General features: G+C 41.4%; 1 protein-coding gene across 1 annotated transcript; it reads left to right on the top strand.

Moving 5' to 3' along the window:
- On the top strand, positions 1–20,410 carry hs3st2 (heparan sulfate (glucosamine) 3-O-sulfotransferase 2). The gene is made up of 2 exons (XM_070981223.1): positions 1–920; positions 17,754–20,410. Exons 1-2 carry the CDS (start codon positions 409–411, stop codon positions 18,370–18,372), a joined length of 1,131 nt encoding a protein of 376 aa, XP_070837324.1. The 5' UTR covers positions 1–408; the 3' UTR covers positions 18,373–20,410.
- The last annotated feature ends 2,001 nt before the right edge of the window (positions 20,411–22,411 follow it).

Raw genomic sequence — 22,411 nt, 5'->3', positions numbered from 1 at the left:
GACTTTTCCTTTTCTCTCACAATCGGCACACAACAATGAGAAGGAGGAGAAAGATGGGCGTTTAATTCCTCTGGGATTCGTTTTAAGACAGTGACATCAGTAATTGATCCAAATGACTCACTTCAAACCACTTAAGAGAAACTTCTTTGAAGGAGGACTGACCCATTTTTGTCTCCTGGAAGCTGCTGTAATCACATTCTGCTCTCAAGTTCTCTCGCACAGTTCAGCAGCCTATGAAAAGAAATAACGCGACTTACGCGCGGTTGATGCCTCCGAGAAGCCACCCCTATCCTCACATGCCAGTCTGTCTGACTTTAGAGCCTATATTATTGCCAGACTCCGACCGAAGACCAAGAGAGGAGCAGGACTCCGATGGAAAACCATGCAGCACTTTGAACCCATGGAGACATGGCACATATGTTCCTCTCATCTACGAACAGATTCAGCGCCAGATTCGCCTTCATATTCACTGTGTCACTGTCCTGCACCTATTTATGCTATAGTATTCTTTTTTGTCGCAGCACAATCATGACAAACCAGGGTTACGAGGCGAAAAGATGCCCGCCGAGCAAGAGTGCAGGAGGGAAGAAACTTCTTGGAAAACTGGACAATTGCGCTTCGCTGGAAGTCAGGTCCGCTCTGGGTGAGTCCGCCGGCCAGCGAGGACCAAGTGATCTCCGCGACCAAAGTAAAGCCCCAGCCTCGTCAGGGAGTCACTGGGCCGACATGAAGTTGAGAAACATGACTGTTGCGCAGAAGTATGGAAATAAGAAGCTGCCTAATGCGTTAATAGTGGGTGTAAAGAAAGGAGGCACCAGGGCGGTGCTGGAGTTCATCCGGATACATCCAGATGTGCGCGCTCTCGGAACAGAGCCGCACTTTTTCGACAGAAACTATGACAGAGGGCTTGACTGGTACAGGTGAGGAAAAAATAAAACAAACACTGATTGAATTAGTAATCAGTGTTTTTTCTGAGACGCATTAGCTTTGTTATATTTCTTCACTGATGCACTGTTTTCACCTCTGTCACCCAGCGCTGTGCAGTCAGCCCTCTGCTCTGCTGGGCAGGGGACTCCTGTGATATGTGAGATCCTGGCGTAGACTCTTCCATATCACAATGTTCATAAAACAATTTTCTGACAAGAATGAGTGCAGGGTTTGAGTCTAAGGCACTTCTCAGTCATATGAATCTTTTACAATTTTTCCATGGCCTATAATTTATTGTGAGGGTCACATTTGGCTGCAGTTGACGCTGCAGTCTTGGTGGGGCTGCCACACACAAACATATACACATACCTGCATGAAAACACAACTATACACTCACCAAAGCAGCAAACGACCACTAAGATCACAAGTTTGATTCAACTTTTTAGTCTGTACGATGTTTTTCTCAGCACTGCAGATGTTGGCTGTTAGCAGAGCTCCTCGGTGCTGAACAGACAGCTCCATGAGGCTGATGTAGGATCAGTTCAAACAAACAATCACAGCCCACAGCACCGGAGACGCAGGCAGCCCCCAGGTTACCAGCTGACTTCAAACAGGCTGCACCAGGGCACAAAATGTTCTTAGGTTGGTTGTTGAAGGCAAAGAAGCTCAAGAGGTGCATCGAACATCAGCCCCCACCCACCTCCGCCTCTCTTATCTCGCTTTGTCACTTCTTCATAGGCTTCTGTCCGGATGACTCCTGTTGAATCTACAGACAAGATGCTTTTCTAATTCATATTTTCACTTTCTAACCTTTTGGGTGTCTGAAGCAAAGTTCAAGGTTCCTCTCAACAACAAACAATCACTGCAAAATGTATGCAGTGACTAAAAATTTTGCACTCAGGTCTGCAGACATCCCCCAAAAGGGCTTGATGGCGTTTGTGTTACATGACATCTGAGTGTTGGAGCTGCCTGCAGCTGTCCGCTCACATACCCACAGTGCCACCAGTGTGGCAGGAACAGACCACAGAGCAGTGCTTCCAAGAACACGGAGCAATTGATGAAGTCTGTTCTCAAGCTGCACTGCAGGAATGAACAGCAGAGGCAGCATCAAATTATCATGCATATGAGAATCTGCCCATCATGTCTCAGCTGATAGTTTGCTCAGATCTCATCAGACATGTTTGGTTTTTTTGTTTTACTTCAGCTTTTTTCAATAACTATTTAATCATAGGATGTGCATGAATACATTTCCTTACGTTCACTGTTTATGTCGAGGCTGAATTGTTTAAAATGTATTACTCAGTTGGCAACATGCTGGGCTTTGTCGGCAGCTGATTCTTCTATAACCTGATTGAAGTTCAGCACACTTGAAAATAATACCAGCTATATTTCTGATTCTTGACATGAGGCAATGATAGACCACATTTCTGCAATGATGAATCCGTGGGCTGTGAATAAGATCTCAACCGTTTCATTCCAGTTGTTTCTAGGGCCTCGTTTCAGCCGAGCGAAGCAAAGTGTTTCATCAAGTGAAGCTTCTGCAGGACTGAAAACTGTCTGAAACGATACAATCAGTCCTTAAATTACAAAACAGGTTGGATTTGCTCATTCTGTTAGATTTGTGACTAACACATAGAGAATACGTTTGTTCCAACTTGAACTCCACAGTCAGTCTTGTCCTGTCAGACAGTTAATTTCAGGGTGAAAATAAATGTACAAACTAAAATGAAAATGCATTATAGATAAAGTCAGCTTCAAAGAAATGTACTCATGCAAATGCTAGACAATCCAACGCACACGCACAAAGACTGGCTGTATAGTATAGTTATCTCAGAAGCTGCTCCATACCCCTGAAAAAATCAGTCCTTTTCATCTTCAAACTAATGAACCAGAGGCTATAATTTTACAGAAATGCATTATTGCAAGACACAAGAACACTCCAAAGTCCCCTGGTCAGAAGCTAAAAAGCAAACACTTGCTTAATAATTTGCAAGTTTATTAAGGTCTCTTTTTAATTGCAACTTCTGACGTTAATCTTAATTTTCTATGTATTACACTTGGTTATCGAGCTGTGTGATGTCATTTCATTTGCATGCACAGGAAGTAAAAAGCAATGGAGGAAAACTTTTCTAAAGGGCCACTTTATAGACTGTCCTTATTGTTCTGCAATATTGATTTAGAAACACTGACAAACAAAGGTACCAGTCTTTGTAACTACAGCAGAAAGAACTGGAAAGCCTGTTAAATACCTCTGCAAATACCTCAGCACATAAGGACTGAATATTAGCCAGTGGTGAAAGTGTTGACACACATACAAGGCCACATGTAGACCCGGTGCACTGTGTCTACAGTCATAGGCCTTTATTAACAAGCATTAACACACCAACAGAATAACTGGTGTAGTTTTCTATTTTTCAAAGAGAACAGATGAGACATCATCACAACAGACATCTCCTGCCCCAACTATTAGACCATTTGCTGCCCTGGCATGCCTCCATCCCATAAATCTGCCATCTCAATGCAGCTTACTGATGCAATAGCATCAGCTTACTTCATCAGTAAGCAAACTAAACCAGAGGTTTGTGGTTTTACAGAAGTTCAATATTGTTTTTTCCATGTCACTCTAAATTTGAGGAAAGCTCAATCGAGGTCCAACGCTGATACGATGTCACTTGTGGAAAATTTCAAAGCTGGAATATTGCACGCTTGTCACAAGCTGACAGTTCATAGATTCAAGATGAATACTTTAACAGTACCACGGACACAAAGGCTGGTTTAATTCAGGCTGAAGCAGCTTTTATTCAGCTTGACGAGTGACTGAGTGACGTTCATTGTATTAGACTGGCCCTCAGTGATTATCTGTCACAATGTTTGGATTTTTGGCAGCGCGTCACATAAAGTATCTTTCCATTTTGATTAACTGTCACATTTGTCTCTACAGCAAGTAACATAATGTGTTTATACATGCTACATGTGCTGCTCTGCGTCGTGCACAGATTATCAGTTGGACTATCTGTCTGTCTATCAATTGGCTGCAAACGGTTGTGTTTATTATGAATTCATGTGTCAGTTACCTTTTTTGTTTACCAATCAAAAATATTGAATCATAGACCTTTGGCAGGCTCTCCGTTCATGCTACAGGCTGTAATAACAGCCTAATAATAATAAGACCTGGCACTGGCAGGTTTAGCAGTCTCAGTTTGGTGGTCAGCTCAGCTGTAGCAGTGAAAAACGCTGCTTCGTGCCTCACTCCACCCAGCAGGTAGCTTACGTTCAAACCAGCTTGTGAAGTGAGGTTTACAGTGTGTGCAAAACACTTCATGTGTGGACAGTCCAGCGTCTTTCACGGCTACAGCCATATTTCGTGCACTACTATGGTGACTGTTCTTAATCTTCATGCTACCACTCTTTAACACGAGCTGTGACTGTAATGTAGCTCTGAGTATCTCGTGAATTCGACCCATCTAAGGGTATTGAGATGCACTCTGCTGCTTTGAGGGCTCTGTGGCACTGTGGCTTTTTCTCTTGGTACAGAGCTGCTATCACTGTGTGTCTAAAGCGTGGCCTTGATGTTACCGTATACTTTGGCTCCAGCCTGTTTATCCTGTTTACTAACCTCTAAGTCTCACGGTTTCGCAAGGTTTGATATATCGTTACATCCCTTATGAAAGCCTGTAAATGTTTTCGCCGCATTAACGTCCGTGGACGGCAGTGTTGCTCAGTCAGTTCAAAACTGTGGTGTTGAAATATTCCTGATCCTCAGATGAAGAAACTTGAAACTTTGTTGATCTCTAAATAGTCTAAATTTCCATTTAAGTTCATGACAACATATCTCCAAAACTGAGGCCCTTATCCCATTAGTCCAAAGAGATTAATGCCCCCATAGCATGCTAACATTAGCATTTTACAAGGTAACTCTAGAACAGTATAAGCAAAAGTATGTGCAAGGTTCATTTTTGACTTTGGGGCTGTAGTTTGACAAAAAAAAAAATCTTAGCTCAAGGTCTTCTAAGTGGCACACGTATTTTTCTATGCATTTCATCTCTCCAATGATTTTATTTTCTAGCGTGTAATGAATGAGCAATGCAGCCTTGATTAATGACTCCAGTGGTTAATTGATTATTAAAATTGCCATTGATTAATTTTATATCATCGTGGCTAATTAATTTGGGCACCCGTGTGCTCTTGACCTTGGGATCAAGAGTACATGAGCACCTTGAGTACGTGCAGTAGGTGATCTTCGGGGGACGACGAAAAATGCATCCCTCTTGTTAACCTGCTATCTCCCCTCTCCGTCCCCTTGTTGCAGGGAGAGTGCAGGAGCAGAGAGGTTGTTTAGTTCAATATGTTAGTCTAGTCTGCCTGACTCATTGATCCTTTATCTGACTAAGGGTTGTGGATCTATGGCCCTGAACACGGCTCTGTCCGCTGTCCGCGGTGCTGAAGTACCAGACGGATTTCTATTTGTGCTTCCATCTGGGATCTTTAGTATTCTTTAAAGTATACAATACAGGTTCACGTGCAAGGTTTTTCACATTTTTAACAACCTTTCGTGGTCATCATCGCACTTTAAAACTTCAGCTTGTTTTATTCCAACTCGTTCTCAGTGGCTGATATCTGTTGAACAGACAGAAACATACATGTGACACCAAATTAACTCTTGTCAGTTTCAGTGTACTGGCCAGTTGCTCTGCGCAGTCTGTCCTGTTACATTAAGCGTGTGACAGATCATTTAGCCTCAGAAGAAAAATGGTGCAGTGTTCATTACTGTGCCTCCTGAACAGAACGCACACGTGGCCTCATTTATTTTGTGCGAGGGTATTCACACAACCGTACAGGACCTGATAAAACAGACGTTCCACCGCCACCGATTTCCTCGTACTTCTCCATTCTCCGCAGAATCATAAAGATCAAACAAAAACACGTCGCTATACACCATCAGGACTTAAAAGGGCATCTCAGCTCTATTGATTTCACAGGAGTCAGAAACACTTCCAGTAGATTCCCCGAGAAGACTTGAAATTGTATGAGAGGCTGCAGCTACAAATATTCTCCAGGTCCACATTAATTGGCTCGGGGAGGCAGGGAGCTCTGGAACAGTATCATCAGAAAGGTTGATGAGGACAGAAAGTTAGATGGTTCTCATTTAACACAGAAAACTGCACATTATACAGTGAGGGAGGGTAAGGCGTAACTCTGCATTATTAATGAGCTGTCTTCATTTCGGTGCAGCTCAGAGACATGCAGTGGTTAACATTAATTACAAAACAACTCTTTTTGAGATGTTTCCCCAGTGAGACCCATCTGAAACATAGAGAGATGGTGCTTTAATAGAATAATTCAGAAAATAATGTAATCATGCATACATTATGGACCAGTCGCATGCTAAAGCACTGGTATATCCAACTATATTAGCAATAGCACCAGTATGGTCCAGACTGAAAGATCTCAACCACTAGATTGATTGCTATGAAATGTTGGACAGGCATTCAGGGTTTCCAGGCAGTGTGTCACAATAACTTTACAGATCCCCTGGCTTTTCCTCGAGCGGCACAGTGAAGTTCACATTTGTGGTTTGAGTGAAATGTCTTGACAACTGTTAGATGGACTGCCATGAAATGTGGTGCAGACATTCATGTTCCCCCCAGATGAATTCTAATTTCCCTCAGCTTTTCCTGGTTTTCCCACAAACAGGTCAATGTTGTCCAATAATTAGATTTATCACAAAATACATACGGGGGCCACGGTGGCACAGCAGGTAGTGTGCGTGCCTCACAGCAAGAAGGTCGGCGGTTCGATCCCCCGATCGGTGTGAAGTTTGCATGTTCTTCCCGTGCATGCGTGGGTTCTCTCCGGGCACTCCGGCTTCCTCCCACAGACTAAAAACATGCTCATTAGCTTAATTGGTGACTCTAAAAATTGTCCTTAGGTGTGAGTGTGAGCTTGAAAGGTTGTCTGTCTGTATATGTTGCCCTGCTATCAGCAGGCAACCGGCTCAGGGTGCACCCCGCCTCTCGCACGCTGACAGCTGGGATAGGCTTTTTTGAAGTATCTATAGACCCAACTTACATGACATACTCCCACCACTGCTGTTGCTTGAAGTTTGAATGAGTTAAAGGCATTAAATGATTTAGCGTAAAATGCATGTCACTCCATTTAACTTGTCAAGAAAGATTACAGTACATTTAGAAACTACTAATTTGCAAAATTGCAATATGTTTGTACTGAACTCATTTGAAAAAGGTTCACAGACACCACATATCATTTTACTGCAGTATCCACTCATTTCAGCTGTGAATAATTCACATTTTTACGGTTATTTTTCAGCAAATCAAAGCACTTGGTTAAGGTTAGAGAGAGATGCAGATGAAATATTAAAAAAAGTCATGACCGACCTGAAGGAAGACATGATGCATTTACCTTTTCAATATTTAGCAGAAACCATAATCTTATAATCTCAACCAAAGTGCACACGCAGTCTAAACCACACACAGGATTCAGGATGCAAATCTCAGTCGTGAGCTTTGTATACAGTCAGCACCTCCTGACAAGTCCTGTGCAGCATAAAAACCCAACACTTCCCGGGCTGGAAAAAATGTTGCCAGTAACTACAATAAAGGCAGAATTTATTGCGCTTTTACTCCAAAGCATACGTGGCAAAATCATTTATAGAAGTAGGTTTTAAGGAACAAGGCTGTTAATGAAGTCATTAGTGACATACAGTGTTTGCCATAGGTCAAGCAATAAACAGCTATCTGGTTTGTCACTCCATGTGTCTTGAGGATAGTTAAAATTTAATTTGAACGGGCTTCAGCAGTCCCTGCAACAAATGACACTATCAAAACAGCTCTATCACTCTGGAGACTCTGTAATTTTGGAAATATTCAGCAGCCAGCAATCCTTAGCTCGCACTTAGAGACCGTCAGCTTGTTAACTTTCCCCGTCCCCGCTGACCTGGGATCAAATCCTGTCTGAGCTTTCCCTCCTGTGTCTCCTCTCTCCTGTGTCCTTTTGTACTTTCCCACCATCTAAGTGAAAAGTAGAACTACTAACAGTGTGTAGACTGTCCACCCTCCATTTATAAATATCCTTGACTGTCACATTGCTGGAGGCGATACTGTAAACCCAGAAGGAACTTCTAAGAGCTCCATTGTTGATGAAAATTCCAGAAATCTCCATGTATGTCAGCGAGGGTGCTGCTGTAAAACTGCACAAACAGGGGCGGGATACAATCTGTTCCATCACTGATTGAGACATTCACAAGGTCGCAATGTTATTAACATGAATGGATTGTGAAACATTTTTATTTTAGCTGTATCGCACATGAAACAAAAAGTCTTTAGAGACTAGATTTTATTTGTTCATCCGCTGAAATCAGCAGCCCAGCCGATGTAAATTCATCAAAAAACACATAAAATAGACAGAATAAGCCTCATTTGAGAATGTGCAGTGTAGAATTTCAGAGGCTTTCACGTCTGTCTGACTGTCTTCATTTCAGCCCGTGGACGCCTTCCCGTGCCACATGTTAATGTGACAGCTCGTAGCTCGGCTCAATTCAACGTGTTATTGTTCAAGGAGAGCAAGTGTCAGTCATTTCCCTCTGCAGACCAGACCATGAATAATTGTTGTTTCAAGGAAAACAAGAGCCCAGTGTTGAAATGACAGGGATTAAATAGGTTTTGATTCAAGGTCAAATACATTATGCAGTTTTTTGGGTCTTTTATTTTGCAGTATTGCAGGACTCTATTGTCCTGCTATGAATCTGTTTTGATTCTATTATGTGGCCGAGGAGAGGCCTGATGTTAAGAGGCTCTTCCTCTGCAAGACATCTGGCTCAGTCAGTGTGCTATTTTCAACCAATTTGTCGTCAGCTGAATTAGAAAAATAGATGCTTGATTCTCAGAGCGCCAAATTGTTATTCCCCTCTGTTCCCCACCTTGCTGAATTGGCCGCAGGATTGCTGTATTTGTGTGGACCGCTCTTTGTTAACTCTTAATAGACTTTCAAGGCAGCAGGCCTCTGTTGCTGGTGATTAATGATCACATGTCATCACAGCTGTAATCTAAGTGAGTGATACTTTAATAATGGAGCAGCCTGCTCAGTGGAGGCTGGATCTATGCCGTCATATCAAGAAAGAGGAAGATGCCATTTTTAGGAAGCGCTGTAGCAGAGACATTATGAGAATCACACAGAATAAGAACATTTTCTCTGCACAGTCTACCTGAGAAATACAAATTGCTAATGGGTTTTGATGGCAGGGGAGCACGTCTGCGTGTGGGATCGGCTTTTCAGGACATTTCAGGACAAAGGCTTTGTATGAAACACGATTCGTTCAAGTCGGTTCGGTAGGAAGTATGCAAAGAAAGTCTGCGAGCGAAGAGATGTGAAAACCCTCAAAGCAGCACTTGACTCATGATTCTAAAAATATAAAAAATAACATTGAATCATGGAAGCAAAATGAACTTAGACAAGACAAAATCCAACCACTTGAAAGTGGTGTGTATGTGTATGGTACAGTACTTCACTGTGTGCGTTCAGTACTACTTCGCTGTTCCCTTTTGCTGCTCTTGTTTTTGCATGTTTTTGTGTGACTATAATTCAGTCTGAAATAAAGTCGTGAACATAAAGCTGCAATTTCAATTATTCCATGATTGTGTGCTGGATAGTATCTGACTTTGCAGTAGCTCTGATAAAAGTTTTGAACTACTTCCAGAAAATAGCAGCTTTTTTCTTCCTAAACCAAAGCCTTTTATGTATTAAAGACTGTGACCATCATTACTCTGCATGCTGCTTACTGTGATAACACCCTGGCGATGAGAGCCCAGGAGACTTTTTCTGATAATTTACTGTGTAACCGTTGTGTTGTTAAATTACTCCAGAGACTGAACAAACACAGCATGTAATGGATACTTTGATTCAGGCCTCTCCACGGTCAGCCCGCGGCCCTGCATATTGTTTAATGGGCAGGATTCATTATCAGCCCCTGTAATGATGAATATTTGTTGTCTGGCAGGAGGTAAAGGCCTTCTCTAAATCTCTGCCCCTGCATAAACACTCCACATTGTGATTAATGATTTCTAAGGTGAAGTCCACTCAGATCAGTGTTTGTCTGAAATGTTCCAACTCATTAAACTCTTTTAATACCGTAATTACAACAGGAGAGATGATGATTCGCATGTAAAAACCACATATGCCGCAAGTTTATGTGAACGTATGCATGATGATGGATCAAAAGGTGTTTGAGATGCGTTCACTGGTTCCTTTTGTCTGTTTGTTGTTTTGTGAGGGACTTGAATGTTGCACGTGCAGCTTTCTCACACGACAATGTTGTATTTACGCTGCAAACATTTACTGAGAAATTGTCTTGGATCTCACAATATGCAACATTCTGTTTTAAGTTCAAACTGCAGTGAAATGACAGTAATAAATTCTGAGTTCATTGATCGTTCACAAGGAGATGATTCAAAGCTGACCTTTACTTGTTCTGATGGTCTGCATCCCAGATGAACCTGCATCGCTCTTTAGAAGTTGAGGTTGTTCAAAAAGACACACTTGTCTGGAGCTGAACAGCCCGCCGGTTCGCTTCATTGCTTGTCTTGACACTACCAAAGAAATCATGCACGTACTGCAGCAATTTGCAGCTTTTTTATTTATATGTATGCAGTGTCACATACAGGAGGTGGATCTCTGCAGTCTGTAGTCTGCGATGTAGCACGACAACCCTGCACCAAATGGATGTTAATGTCCAATCTCTGTTTAATTTGAGTGTCAGGGAGAGTTTGATTGTGAGGTTATTCCAGACTACAGTTTCAGATCAACTTATTTTATACACTCATGTATAAAAAATGTGTTTGTTGTTTTTGCTCTGGCAGCAATGGGATGTAAGGAGGTTCTGTTCATCTGTCAATACTTATCTGTGTTTGAAACAGTGGGAGATTTTTTGCCATGGCCCATTTGTGTTGATATCAATGCCCACTGAATAAATCTCATAATATTTGTTGACCCCTAATGTTTACTCCAGCACCATCAACAGGCCAAAAATCTATTTTTGTGGAAGAAAAATCAAAAAGTCTATGGCTTTGTTTCTCTTGTCAAAGCTGAAATGTTTGTTGGTATCCACCATTGCAACTGTGGTGATTCAGCAGAGGTATGACTGTCAAAGTCTAATGCAATCCTCTGTTAGTGCTGTCACTGAAAAACATAGATGAGAGGTCAAGTTACTGCTAATGTTGCATCACCGTCTACTTGAAACACAAAGTCAGCTTCACAAAAGATTTCATGACTCGAACTCAAATGAACGTCTGTGTGTCCTGTTTTTGGATGAGGTTTTTTCCAGACCTGCACGAACTTGATGAGATGGAGAATTGGCTGTCTGGAGAGGCAGACCCTGCAGGGTTGAATGAGCTCACCCTTCCTCGTTCAGCACATACAACACATTCACATGTTCGGCTTGTTGAACACCACAGATGAATAACCTTGTCATGAGCGCTCAAAGTCTGAGTGAAATCTACAGTAACTTCTGGGCAATTTAGACACATGAACAGGCTGGCAAAAGGCAACGAAAGCATTATTTTAAAGCAAAATCCATTGCTTTAATGTGATTGTCCTCAAACAGGCTAATTGTTGTCCTGCATTGGCTCTGCTGCTGTGGAAAGTGTAGTTCTCCCAGTGGAGCTGCACACTGCAGGAGAATGGTGTATCTGGGTTTAATGGGGAGTCTTGGTACTTTGAAACAAAGACATCCATGTTTGTGGCTCATTCCACCATAATGATATAGCAGTGTCCAGAGGGAACTAAGCACCAAAAGAGATAAATTGTTCAGCGAGGTAGCCAGCAGGTTCTTTCAGGGTCACAACAATATGCAGACGAGCTTTCAACACATCGCAGCTCATTAATGAGTGGCAGCGACAGCTTTCCGTCGTTGACCCTACCTGTTGAACTACCTGAACAGAACAGCTGCACAGGGATGCTTGTTCATGTGTTTTTGTGTGTCTCTTTCTGTCTTATACAGAGGGGTCTGTAAAGCTAGCATAACACATTTCATCAAATCATTACAGACCAAAACTGTTAGAATAGTAACAAGTGACAAACTGGTTAATTTGTGTTTTACTTCACAGCCCAAATTCCACTTAAAAAGCCATGTTTAATAATGAATGCATACAATGGTGAACTTCTAAATAAGTCAGTTTAATTTCAGTGTTCGCTTCATCTGTTTGCATAGAGGGCATTATTCTGCAGTACACAGCACTGAAACTGTTCTACACACTCTGCAATATACTGTAAAGGCTCCCTGTTGGGAAGGGACCCAAATCAAAAGCTTCACAATGAAAGGAGCACCATGTGCATACCCATTAGTGGCTGCCTTCCAGCCATTTTCTATGACTTCCTGTGATGTCCCGCCTCTGTTTAAACAGATGGAGCAATGTGTTTTTTGCTTTATACACATGAGAAACTGCTTCAGTTATGTCACAGTGTACACACGTCGAAATAATCACAACAAAGCAAAACTGATATTTGAGGGTTAATTAATAATGGTGCTAGCGTTGACATTAACCAGCCTTTCTATTGTGTCAGTTGCTTAGAAATATTGAATTGCTGAAAAAAAAATTGCAATAAAATATCACGCAAACCATTTAGAAGTTAAATTGAAACATCCATATAAAATAAAATGTGCTTTTTATATGGAAAGTACCATTAACAAATGCACTGCTGAAGCATCCACAACAAATTAGATTTCAACCAGCTTCTTCTGTTTAACCAGTTCTCCTTTACAGCATTGAGCAGATCTTCCACGCCTGAGTTCATTTTCACAGTCTGATTAAAATGTCACAGCCAAGCCTGTAATGCATCCTGACTTAAAGTTTCACCAAGAAATGTGAAGAAGACTGTAAATTACACCCAAGAACTTAGTGTTGACTGAGTGAGAAGGTGGTAATCAATCAGAGCACTTCACTCAAATGTCAGTTAATCAAGGTGTGTGTGTGTGTGTGTGGGGGGGGGGGGGGGGGGGGGGTGCATGTGTGTGCGCGTTCACACATGCGTCGCTCCCAAAAAAGCAAGATGCTCACGTTAAAGTGGGTTTTAAACTTTGTATGTGCATACTGATAAAGATGCTAAGGTCTGAGAAACATCAGTGATTACCATTGAAGCGATTCCATTGGAATTCTAACTGCAAATAATCATTACCATGCAAGGACTAAACAGCTTTTAGTAAAAGCTCACCAGGACCCACCTCCATAAAGACCCTTAATTTTATCTTATAATTCCAGATGCTGTGTGCATTGCTGGTTCTTTCTTGAGGGCATGGGGAGAGAAAAATCCTGACGGTTGGTTCAGACACCTGCCTCAGGTATCACATGTTCCCTCTCTGGACTGATTCCTGCTATCTCAATAAAGAATCCTAATATGAGGCTGCAGCTGCCATGCAAAGAAAATGATTTGTCAAAAACAGGAAATCTCTGCTCATCATTTGAATTCTGTTCATTATGTCACATGTGCTCATTGTGGGTTAATATGCAGCCATTAAAATCAGCTTTAGCAGAGTTGGCTCATATGTGGATGCTAATTTTGCGATAATCAGTTAAATGAACATGGACATGAGCCCCAACTAGAAAAGGCTAGATCAAAACAGTGTTTGTAGATATTACAGGCCCAGTGCTCCTCATTAACATCGTTCCAATGCAGGCGACTTGGAACTTATTGGTCCATTCGGCTCCCACTGACATGAAAGCATCCCTTCTAAATGCTGCTGAGTTCAATAAAAATGAAGAGTAACATGCTTTGATTGTTGTGTTGCTCCATGTTCTCTGTGGCTGCAGTGCAGCTAGTTAAAAAAATCCTTTGAATGGACAACCAGCGACTACAGATAATTCTGTTTATCTCAATTCTGGCCACATGATGAGTGGCTGATAACATGTACATTAGTTAAACCGAAGCGCGGTGGGTCCCAGTGTGAAAGAAGCAGTGCAGGACATGCTTGAGGGACATGTAGACCCCAAAACGACCCAATGAGTCATCTCTAGTCAGACTTTAACAAGACTGCTGTCCCTTTTCACCTTTACCCAAGTGTTATTACTGTAAGTGTGATCTTTACCTGCTTTGTCACGTCATAAAACTAATTTACTTTTATTGTGGAAAGCATAGACAAACAATGTCAGAAAATCTTTCTATCTACAGTATTGTTCTAGAGGGCAGTTTTTTCATCCTTTATGTTTTACTTGTTGGACAAAGGTACCTGTAGGCTACTTTCTTTGCTAGAGCCTTGCTAACTAGACCAAAGTTACGGTAATATTGAAGCTTTCTAATCCCAGTGAGAGCTTTGCCGCCCCTGTCAGGTCACTGGACACGGTGGCAGCTCCTTGAAGAGTCCCCTGGAGCAACGTTGTTGTATGGGCCATGAATGTATTAATAACTGGTCACTTGGCACATATACTCAAAAAGCCCTTGTGGCTTCTTCACGCTTCCATGTTTTTGGGCCCATGTCCACTCGGGTCCCTTTCCTGCCAAACCAGTTGAGAGCATGATTGTCCAAGACCTCCCCCTGACTTCCTGCTGGCTCCCTGCACACATGAACGTGATGAAATGATTTAATTATTCGGCTCCTCTAGACTTTGCAAATGTTATTGGGCAGATTCTGATAAGAAGAGCAATTTCAAAGCATCTCAAAAAATGAATCAAACATTTGACAGTCAATATTTGTTGGGCCATTTCCTGGGGGCTTGGTATGAGTGCCACTTATTTTAAGTTGCTCAGGAGGGGCTTGTCTATAGTTTTTTGCAACACAGCTTGAGATATTGAGGAAGAGGTGGGGCCAGGTGAGCTTTGAGCACGTTGGGCAGCTGTTTCTTCTTTAAAATGAACTCAAGCTGTTTTGATTATCGATACAGTTGGCTTTGATTCAGTCACAGTGATCCAGATGCATTTTGATCGTGTTCTACGTGCATTAACGTCTTGCATGTGTCGATAATACCCGATGTGAGCAGGGTCTTATCCAGGTTATATTTTTGTTAGGTTAACTTTCAAATCCAAGTAACAGCAGGACAAAAAACTGGACAGGAACATGTCAGAGCAGCAGAATGTCTGCTGTAGGAAAAACAACACCTAAATGTTCTTCTTCTTCTTCTTCTTCTTCTTCTTCTTCTTCTTCTTCTTATTATTATTATTATTATTATTATTATTATTATTATTATTATAAGAAGAAGAAGAAGAAGAAATCCTTTATTAGTCACAATTTTTCATACACAATATGTGGAGTTGGGGGGGAAACTGCACACGCATGCATTTTTGTGAATTTTTTTCTCCACTTTTAACCCATCCTGGTCGTGTTTCCTCCGTGGCAGACCAGGGGCGGTGGGCTGCCAGCCAACCGGCGCCCGGGGACCAATTCCCTCTTGTCACCAGTGGTCAGGTGGTGATCTTCTTGCATGTTTTTAGTGGAGGTGTTTTTATGGAGGATACCCCAGGTATCCTCAGGTCTAGCTGTGAGGTGACAGTGTTACCACCTGCGCTACCTACCTGCGCTACCACCTGCGCTACCATGCCACCACCTAACTGGTCTTTACACTGTAATAATTTACCTCAAATATGCTGCTCCTGGCTTCCCACCTGAGATGCATCCATCTTTTCAGGCATTTTTAATACCCCTATTTTCATCTTGTCTGTATCAGTCCCCTCAGTGTTGATAACTTCTTTGGAACAGTCCTGTAAGTTGTCCGGGGCTGAGACTCTCTGGGAGTAAACAAACAGAACAGCAGTAAAAATCAATAAGTCAAGGTAAGTTAGCACATGTTGCAACTTCCTCTGACGGACAGGCTCACATGGATTTTTGTACTTTTGTATTCTTTTGTAAATCTCCACTTGATTTAACAGAACTCATCTTATTCCCAGTAGCCACATGCTATGATGCACATGTAAACATGTTGTCTACATAATGCTGCTGTGAATACACTATTTTCAGCAGAGCCATCTGTGACCTTTCACCGCATGTGCTCACATTGTCTGCCAGGTTCGACAGGTTGCCAACTTGAACCAGCTCACACCAGGATCCTCTCATCTTCACAATGTTCATTTCTGAGCAAGGTGAAAATGTGTGGAATTGACAATAATGAAGACAGTTTCCTCAGCACACAACCAAAGATCTGCTTAGAGTCTGCACCTCCTGGAAAATAGCTGCAAGTTTGTTAGTGTGTAGCAAAGCTGTTTGCTTGAAAAGGTGCTGTTCTCATAAAAGATTAATAGTTGCCTAGTGGCCCTGAGGTACCCGAGCCAACAACTCAGGATTCATAAATAAAGCTAAACGGATCAATATTTCCAAGACTTCAGAGGTAACCTATGGCTACCCCTAGCCTGAGAGAGAAAACTTTGAGAAAGGTTAGGTTTTAATCGAAGCCTTCCCCCAGTAATAATAAAGAAATCATGGTATTTAATCATCAGAACTGTGTGGTAACGTACCTAAAATCCAGAAACCGATTCACATGCTGTGAAATAGAGAAATTCAGGTGCTATATCTTCTGTAATCATGAGACAAGTAAAAGAGCAGATTAATAGGACTATATTGTAATTATTCTCACCAAACCGCACAGTTATTGTGCTGACGCTACAGTCCTTTTTCTATTTAAAGGAACCAGGGAACAAAGTGCAGATGATCCCTGAATTGTGTCCGAGGCGTGCTTTGTCCCGGCAGCCAACATCAGACGCTCATTCATCAGCTGTTATTGACACAAAGGGCCAACGCAGAATGAAACACTGGCAAGGAAAGCTCACATGACAAATATGACAAACAGAAACATTTGCCTGTAGTTTGCAAAGCCATTATTTTGACAGCATGATGGCGATGATTATGATGCATGTTTTGAATGTACAAGCTGTCCTGTCACCAATGAGTATCTGACAAATACTCTAGATTCACATTGTGTTTATTTGGGTATTGTCTGCCATAATTTGACACTGCCTTCGAAAGTCTTTGAAATATATCTTAAACTGTATTTTCCAGTTTTGTAATACCAGGATCTATAGATTTTACACTGCTTGTTATACAACCAATTTTCATACAAGTTACTCTTTAGCGTCTGTGTGTGACGCCAAAATCTTCCTGCCAGCTGCTTTTATTTGGCAGCTATAGTTACTAGTTACTTTGCATATAAAGAAAAAAACCCATAATGAGCATATGAAATATGATAAATTGTTATCCAGTACATTAAGCTACCCAACAGTTGATGAAGTGGCCATAGTTATCACCACGTGCATCAACTGCAACATTAAAATTACATGATCCGTAACAATAATCCAACAATATTGAGTCAATCTGCTTCATTATGAGCACTTTTAATACTTTCACTACATCCTGCTGATAAAACCTTTTAATTTTTTCCTTATGTAAAGTCTTGAATGCAGCGCATTCACATATGAAAGTGCAGCTTTTATGCTGTAGTATTAAAAAATAAAGTAAAATAATTATATTTTACTCAAGTAATGGATCTGAATGCATGTTCTGCCAATGAATTTACATAATTCAACTGCCTTCTATTCTGAAATATCCTAAAAACTGTACACATATAACCTGTGTGGCAGTATTGTTTGTCTTTTCTTTATTGTTGTGTTGCTGTTAAGAGCCTATATGCCACAAAGTCTAATGTAAAGTAAATCAGTTGCAACACATGTTAATGCTGAGTTTATTTTTAATACTTGGCATTTGTGATATAAGTAGGGATTCATGTTTGCTTTCCGAAGCTCATCCAGAAAAGGCATGTGGAAATGCTGCTGGACAGGTAAATAACACCTCTGCTGACTCATCCATGTGTGTTTTATTCTTCTGTTTCTCTCCCAAGGGGACTAATGCCACGAACACTAGACAGCCAGATCACATTAGAGAAGACTCCCAGCTACTTTGTCACCAGAGAGGCCCCGAGACGTATCTCCAGCATGTCCCACGAGACCAAGTTGATTGTTGTGGTGCGTAACCCAGTCACAAGAGCAATCTCCGACTACACACAGACTCTTTCCAAGAAGCCAGACATACCTACGTTTGAGGAGCTGGCCTTTAAGAACAGAAGTCTGGGTCTCGTCGACTCTTCCTGGAACGCCATTCGGATCGGGATGTATATTCTGCACCTGGAGAACTGGCTGCAGTACTTTCGCCTGTCGCAGATGCACTTTGTGAGCGGGGAGCGGCTGATCACGGATCCGGCAGGGGAAATGGGCCGCGTTCAGGACTTTTTAGGACTGAAACGAATAATCACGGACAAGCACTTCTACTTTAATCGAACCAAAGGCTTCCCCTGCCTGAAGAAGCCCGAGAGCAGCAGCCAGCCGCGCTGCCTCGGCAAATCCAAGGGCAGGACTCATGTACAGATCGAACAGGAGGTCATAGAGCAGCTGCAGGAGTTTTATAGGCCATTTAATATCAAATTCTATGAAACTGTGGGACAAGACTTCAAGTGGGATTGAGAGAGTCATCCAGAAACGGTGCTGTTTTTAAAATGGCTACCACTGGAGACAAATATAAATGAGGGTATCTTCGACAAAATGTTTAAACCTAAATGTTTATTGAGCTGTGTATACATTGAGAAAATGAATATAGAATAATATACAGAGATTAATATAATAATATAAATGGTTTCACATCATGCTGGGTTTGGGGTTGGTGCCATTTCTTTAAAAAATATCTACCAAACCAAGTTTCTTTCCTACATACATGACATATGGATTCATCAACAGGCAACCAGCATTAATTCATTAACCAAGTCATTAACCAGCAATCATCCCACTGCCGTTCTGTCATTTAGCCACACCAGACCTACATTAATGACACCGCTTGAATATTCATCGCCTCGATTGCTTATTTATTCATCATTTCAGCTCAAAATGAACCACCGGCTTTACTGTTAAAATGAGCTCTCAACATCAAGTTGCGGCAAAATGTCAAATGAATAATAAAATCAGCCTGTCAGTTATTCTGCAGGGAAATTTATCTCCTCGTTGTTGACAAAAGTTCACAGGCAAATTTGCTGAATAAATGTGCTGCAACTGAGAATGAAAAAAGTAACAGCTATATTAAAACAGATGCTACAACACTGATGAAGTCCATTTGTTGCAGTCAACTTCAGCTCTGTGTCGGTATTTCTGTTGTGATCATCAAAATAAAAGGCAAAAGTCTTAAATCCAACTACTTATTTGACATATTTACTGTTTCTCCTGCCTGTACATAAGTGAACCGCAGTGTTTTCTTCTCATGGTGTCCAGTAATAGTATACAATCATATGTATTCCCTGCATTTGTGAAGTATTCTTGTCTGATATTGATCAGTATCTGGGACAAGATAAGTGCAGCATACTAAATTTGGGGTTCCCTTTATAAACACCACAGGCAGTTAATTCATAACCTGATGAGTCATACTAAAGTCGTCTATAGCAAAGCTTGCCCAGCTGTAAAGCTCTGTTCACACAAGACCACGATTACACACAGACTGTAGGAACTCTTGTGCACATTTGACATTTACTCACATCTCCTGGCCAAATTTCAAGGAATACATAACATACTAGGACCAAGACGTTTTTATTGAGCGTGCTGAAAGATAAGACGTCCCTGACCAAATGCTGCCATGCATCTCACAGATCTCATTAACTTTCCAGATATCTCTTTTTGATGGATTTGATCACGCTGTCTCTGAATGGGTCTCCATGCTAAAGCAGCTAGATTAACCTCCTGAATTTGCGCTCTGAAGCCAATCACAGTTGTCATTAACGATTTCCACTGAAGCCTCCAAACTTCTGGACACAAAAGAGGAAGCAAAGTGCAGAAAACTGAGGAATACGTGCAAAAAGTAATAACAGTAAAAGGCCAGATTAATTATATGCAAATGTGTGCTGGATGTATCTGAGTGAAATTTGGCAGCAAATGAACAGTAGATTTGTTTTTTGTTGCGTAGATTACAGATGTCAGACTGGCACAGGATTAAGAATGCAGACAAACTCAGCGATTATGTCAGATGAAGTCCCCCAGGTGATGTTTGTGTCCCGTATGACTGCAGCTTTAAATTTAACTTTCATTATGAACTGACTGCAATATGACCTTCCAACACTGCTGACACTGCAAGCGCTGGCATGTTGTCTCTAGGTTTAACCTTCACTTATCAAACTTAATTAGTCCGAGATGCTGACATTCCCCTTACATCAATCCCCTCAGCTGTTTTGGAGCTGCTGACTTAATTGTGATGTTTGATCGTGGCAGATCTTTTTGTTTGCAGAAGGAAACACAACAGCAGTAACATTTGAGGTTTTTGACTTTTTCTTGACATTCCTGAGTATAATTAAACACACAATTAACGGAAAATCTATGTAATTATATGCTTCTCATAATGCTTTTGTTCAAAAGTACTGCAAACACAAAGCTGCCAGTGAAGGAATATGTATTGTTTTCATCATTTTAATGGAAAATACTTGTTGTTTTGCAGCAGCTGTTCGAGATAAAGTAGATTTCACAAATGCATTCGCTTGTAATTCATTGGTCTAACAGATTATTTAATTAAATTGACATTACATTCTAACCAAAAGGCCTGGGCTGACACAGGCACTTTAAGCTGCTACAGTCATGATTAAAAAACAGTATTTTGGGTGAGGAAAAAGACCTGTGCCTTCTCCCACAGGTGTTACACTTTCATTGTTTAATCTCCCGCTGCAGGGCTCTGAGTTGAGCGGCCCTATCAAGTCAAACTTAGACTAATGTGCAAATGTGACAATGTGACCTTCCATATTAAGGAAATTTGATTTTCACTCGCATTCCAACTGTGCTCCTGCAGTGCGTGTACGTTGGCCAACAGCAGTATTTAAACTGTCATTTGTGATAGTCACCATTATTTTTTGATTAGCCTGCCAATGCTGTCTGCAGCTGCCTGCTACTTAGTGAGCCATCAGCAGACACGCCAGTTAAGCAATACGCTCAACTTTATCTCAGCCGAGTTAATTATAACTTTTCCCCAAGAATGCTTAGGGCTTGATGACATGGCACAGAGGAAAGACTCCCACACCGCTGCCACCGTATGATACCCAATAAATACCTTGATGTGCTATCTGTGCTGCATATGGCGACGTTCTATGTGACTTGTTGAAGAATATTAGGTGAACTCTTGAGGGAATATTCATGCCTCCTTAACAGAATGCAAGACACGCCGCACAGCAGAAAATGGCAGCTTTCGACGTTCTGCACATCTTTACCTCGAATGCTTGTGCTCATTGAATTTTTATGCTGCCTTGCAGTATGGAAGTCATCCTCCAGCTGCAATGTCACACATGCAATCGTGGCAATGAAAACACAGCGTGTGTTTTGATGTGTATGATGTATTAACTCCTCGTTATGGGAGAACAAAGCATTCTGGGTAACTAAAGATGATCTGACTGACCACTCTAACCTTCAAAGTAAATACCAAAGAAGCTGTTGTAAATGTCATGAACTTTGAAAGACTGAGGTAAAATACAGCTCTGCCACTCACCAAAAATGTCTAACAGTACACAATAAAATCAATTACCATGGAGTATATTTACTTTCCTACTTATTAAATGAAGAGAAATAATGAGGCAGCATTCAAAGAGTTTTGCAGGGGCCTCTTATGGTATCCAACGCTGTAGAGGTCTTTTATAACTCCTGCCTTGAAATCCTATTGAAATTCTACTGAGGCTCTAACCCTGAAACTTCACACACTTTACAAGCTTGTGTCTGTAATCTCTGCATTGTGGGGATGGCGTCTACAGAAAAACATTTGCAAATGTGCTGTGTCCCAGAAAGCAATGTAACTATAGCAAAAATTGCATCAGTAACATAAAAAAAAAAACTCAAATACAATGATGGAAAAAGTCTGAGTATGTTTACCGGCTTCTTCTTGTCCATAATGTACCAGGTTTGCTGCTATTTGTTTTCTGGTGTCACTAGAAATTTCCAGATGTAATGCAAACAGATATCTTGCTTCTCTCTTATTGGAATATGCAGTTTCTCCATTTGAGGGACGGTGGTGAAGTATTTATATCGAGACATCTCCTCGTCCCCCGTAATGAGCCAAAGCTATGGAGGATAATGAGGATGTTCCTTTTCTCCAGTGGACAATGAGAAGAGCAGGCTTCCCTTTCCATGATTTGAAACTTGGCAGCCAGAAACTCCTCCTGAGGAAATCTCATTAAATACTTAAATGGCATGTGAGCTAACCTCTACCTGCATCGTTGCACCTTTGGAATATATCATCATTCCCCAAGGTTTCTCCAGGAACACACTCTGTCCCTGTGTGTGATACATCAAGGCGTTCCTCTAAATTAGAAGACGTACCAAAAAAAAAAAAAAAAAAAAACAGGACATATGTCCTCTGCGGATGCACGTTGGTATTTTCTCAGGATGGGTCGATGTGTCTGCAATGCTGCTTCATGCTCGATGTAATACAGCTAGCTCAGTTTCACTCTAAATGAAAAGATTCCCATTAAAGGAGCTGTGGAAAAAAAATGAC

The sequence above is a fragment of the Chaetodon trifascialis genome, chromosome 15 (assembly GCF_039877785.1).
Source record: "Chaetodon trifascialis isolate fChaTrf1 chromosome 15, fChaTrf1.hap1, whole genome shotgun sequence".
Lineage (NCBI taxonomy): Eukaryota > Metazoa > Chordata > Actinopteri > Chaetodontiformes > Chaetodontidae > Chaetodon > Chaetodon trifascialis.
This window is presented reverse-complemented; position numbering and strand designations above follow the sequence as displayed.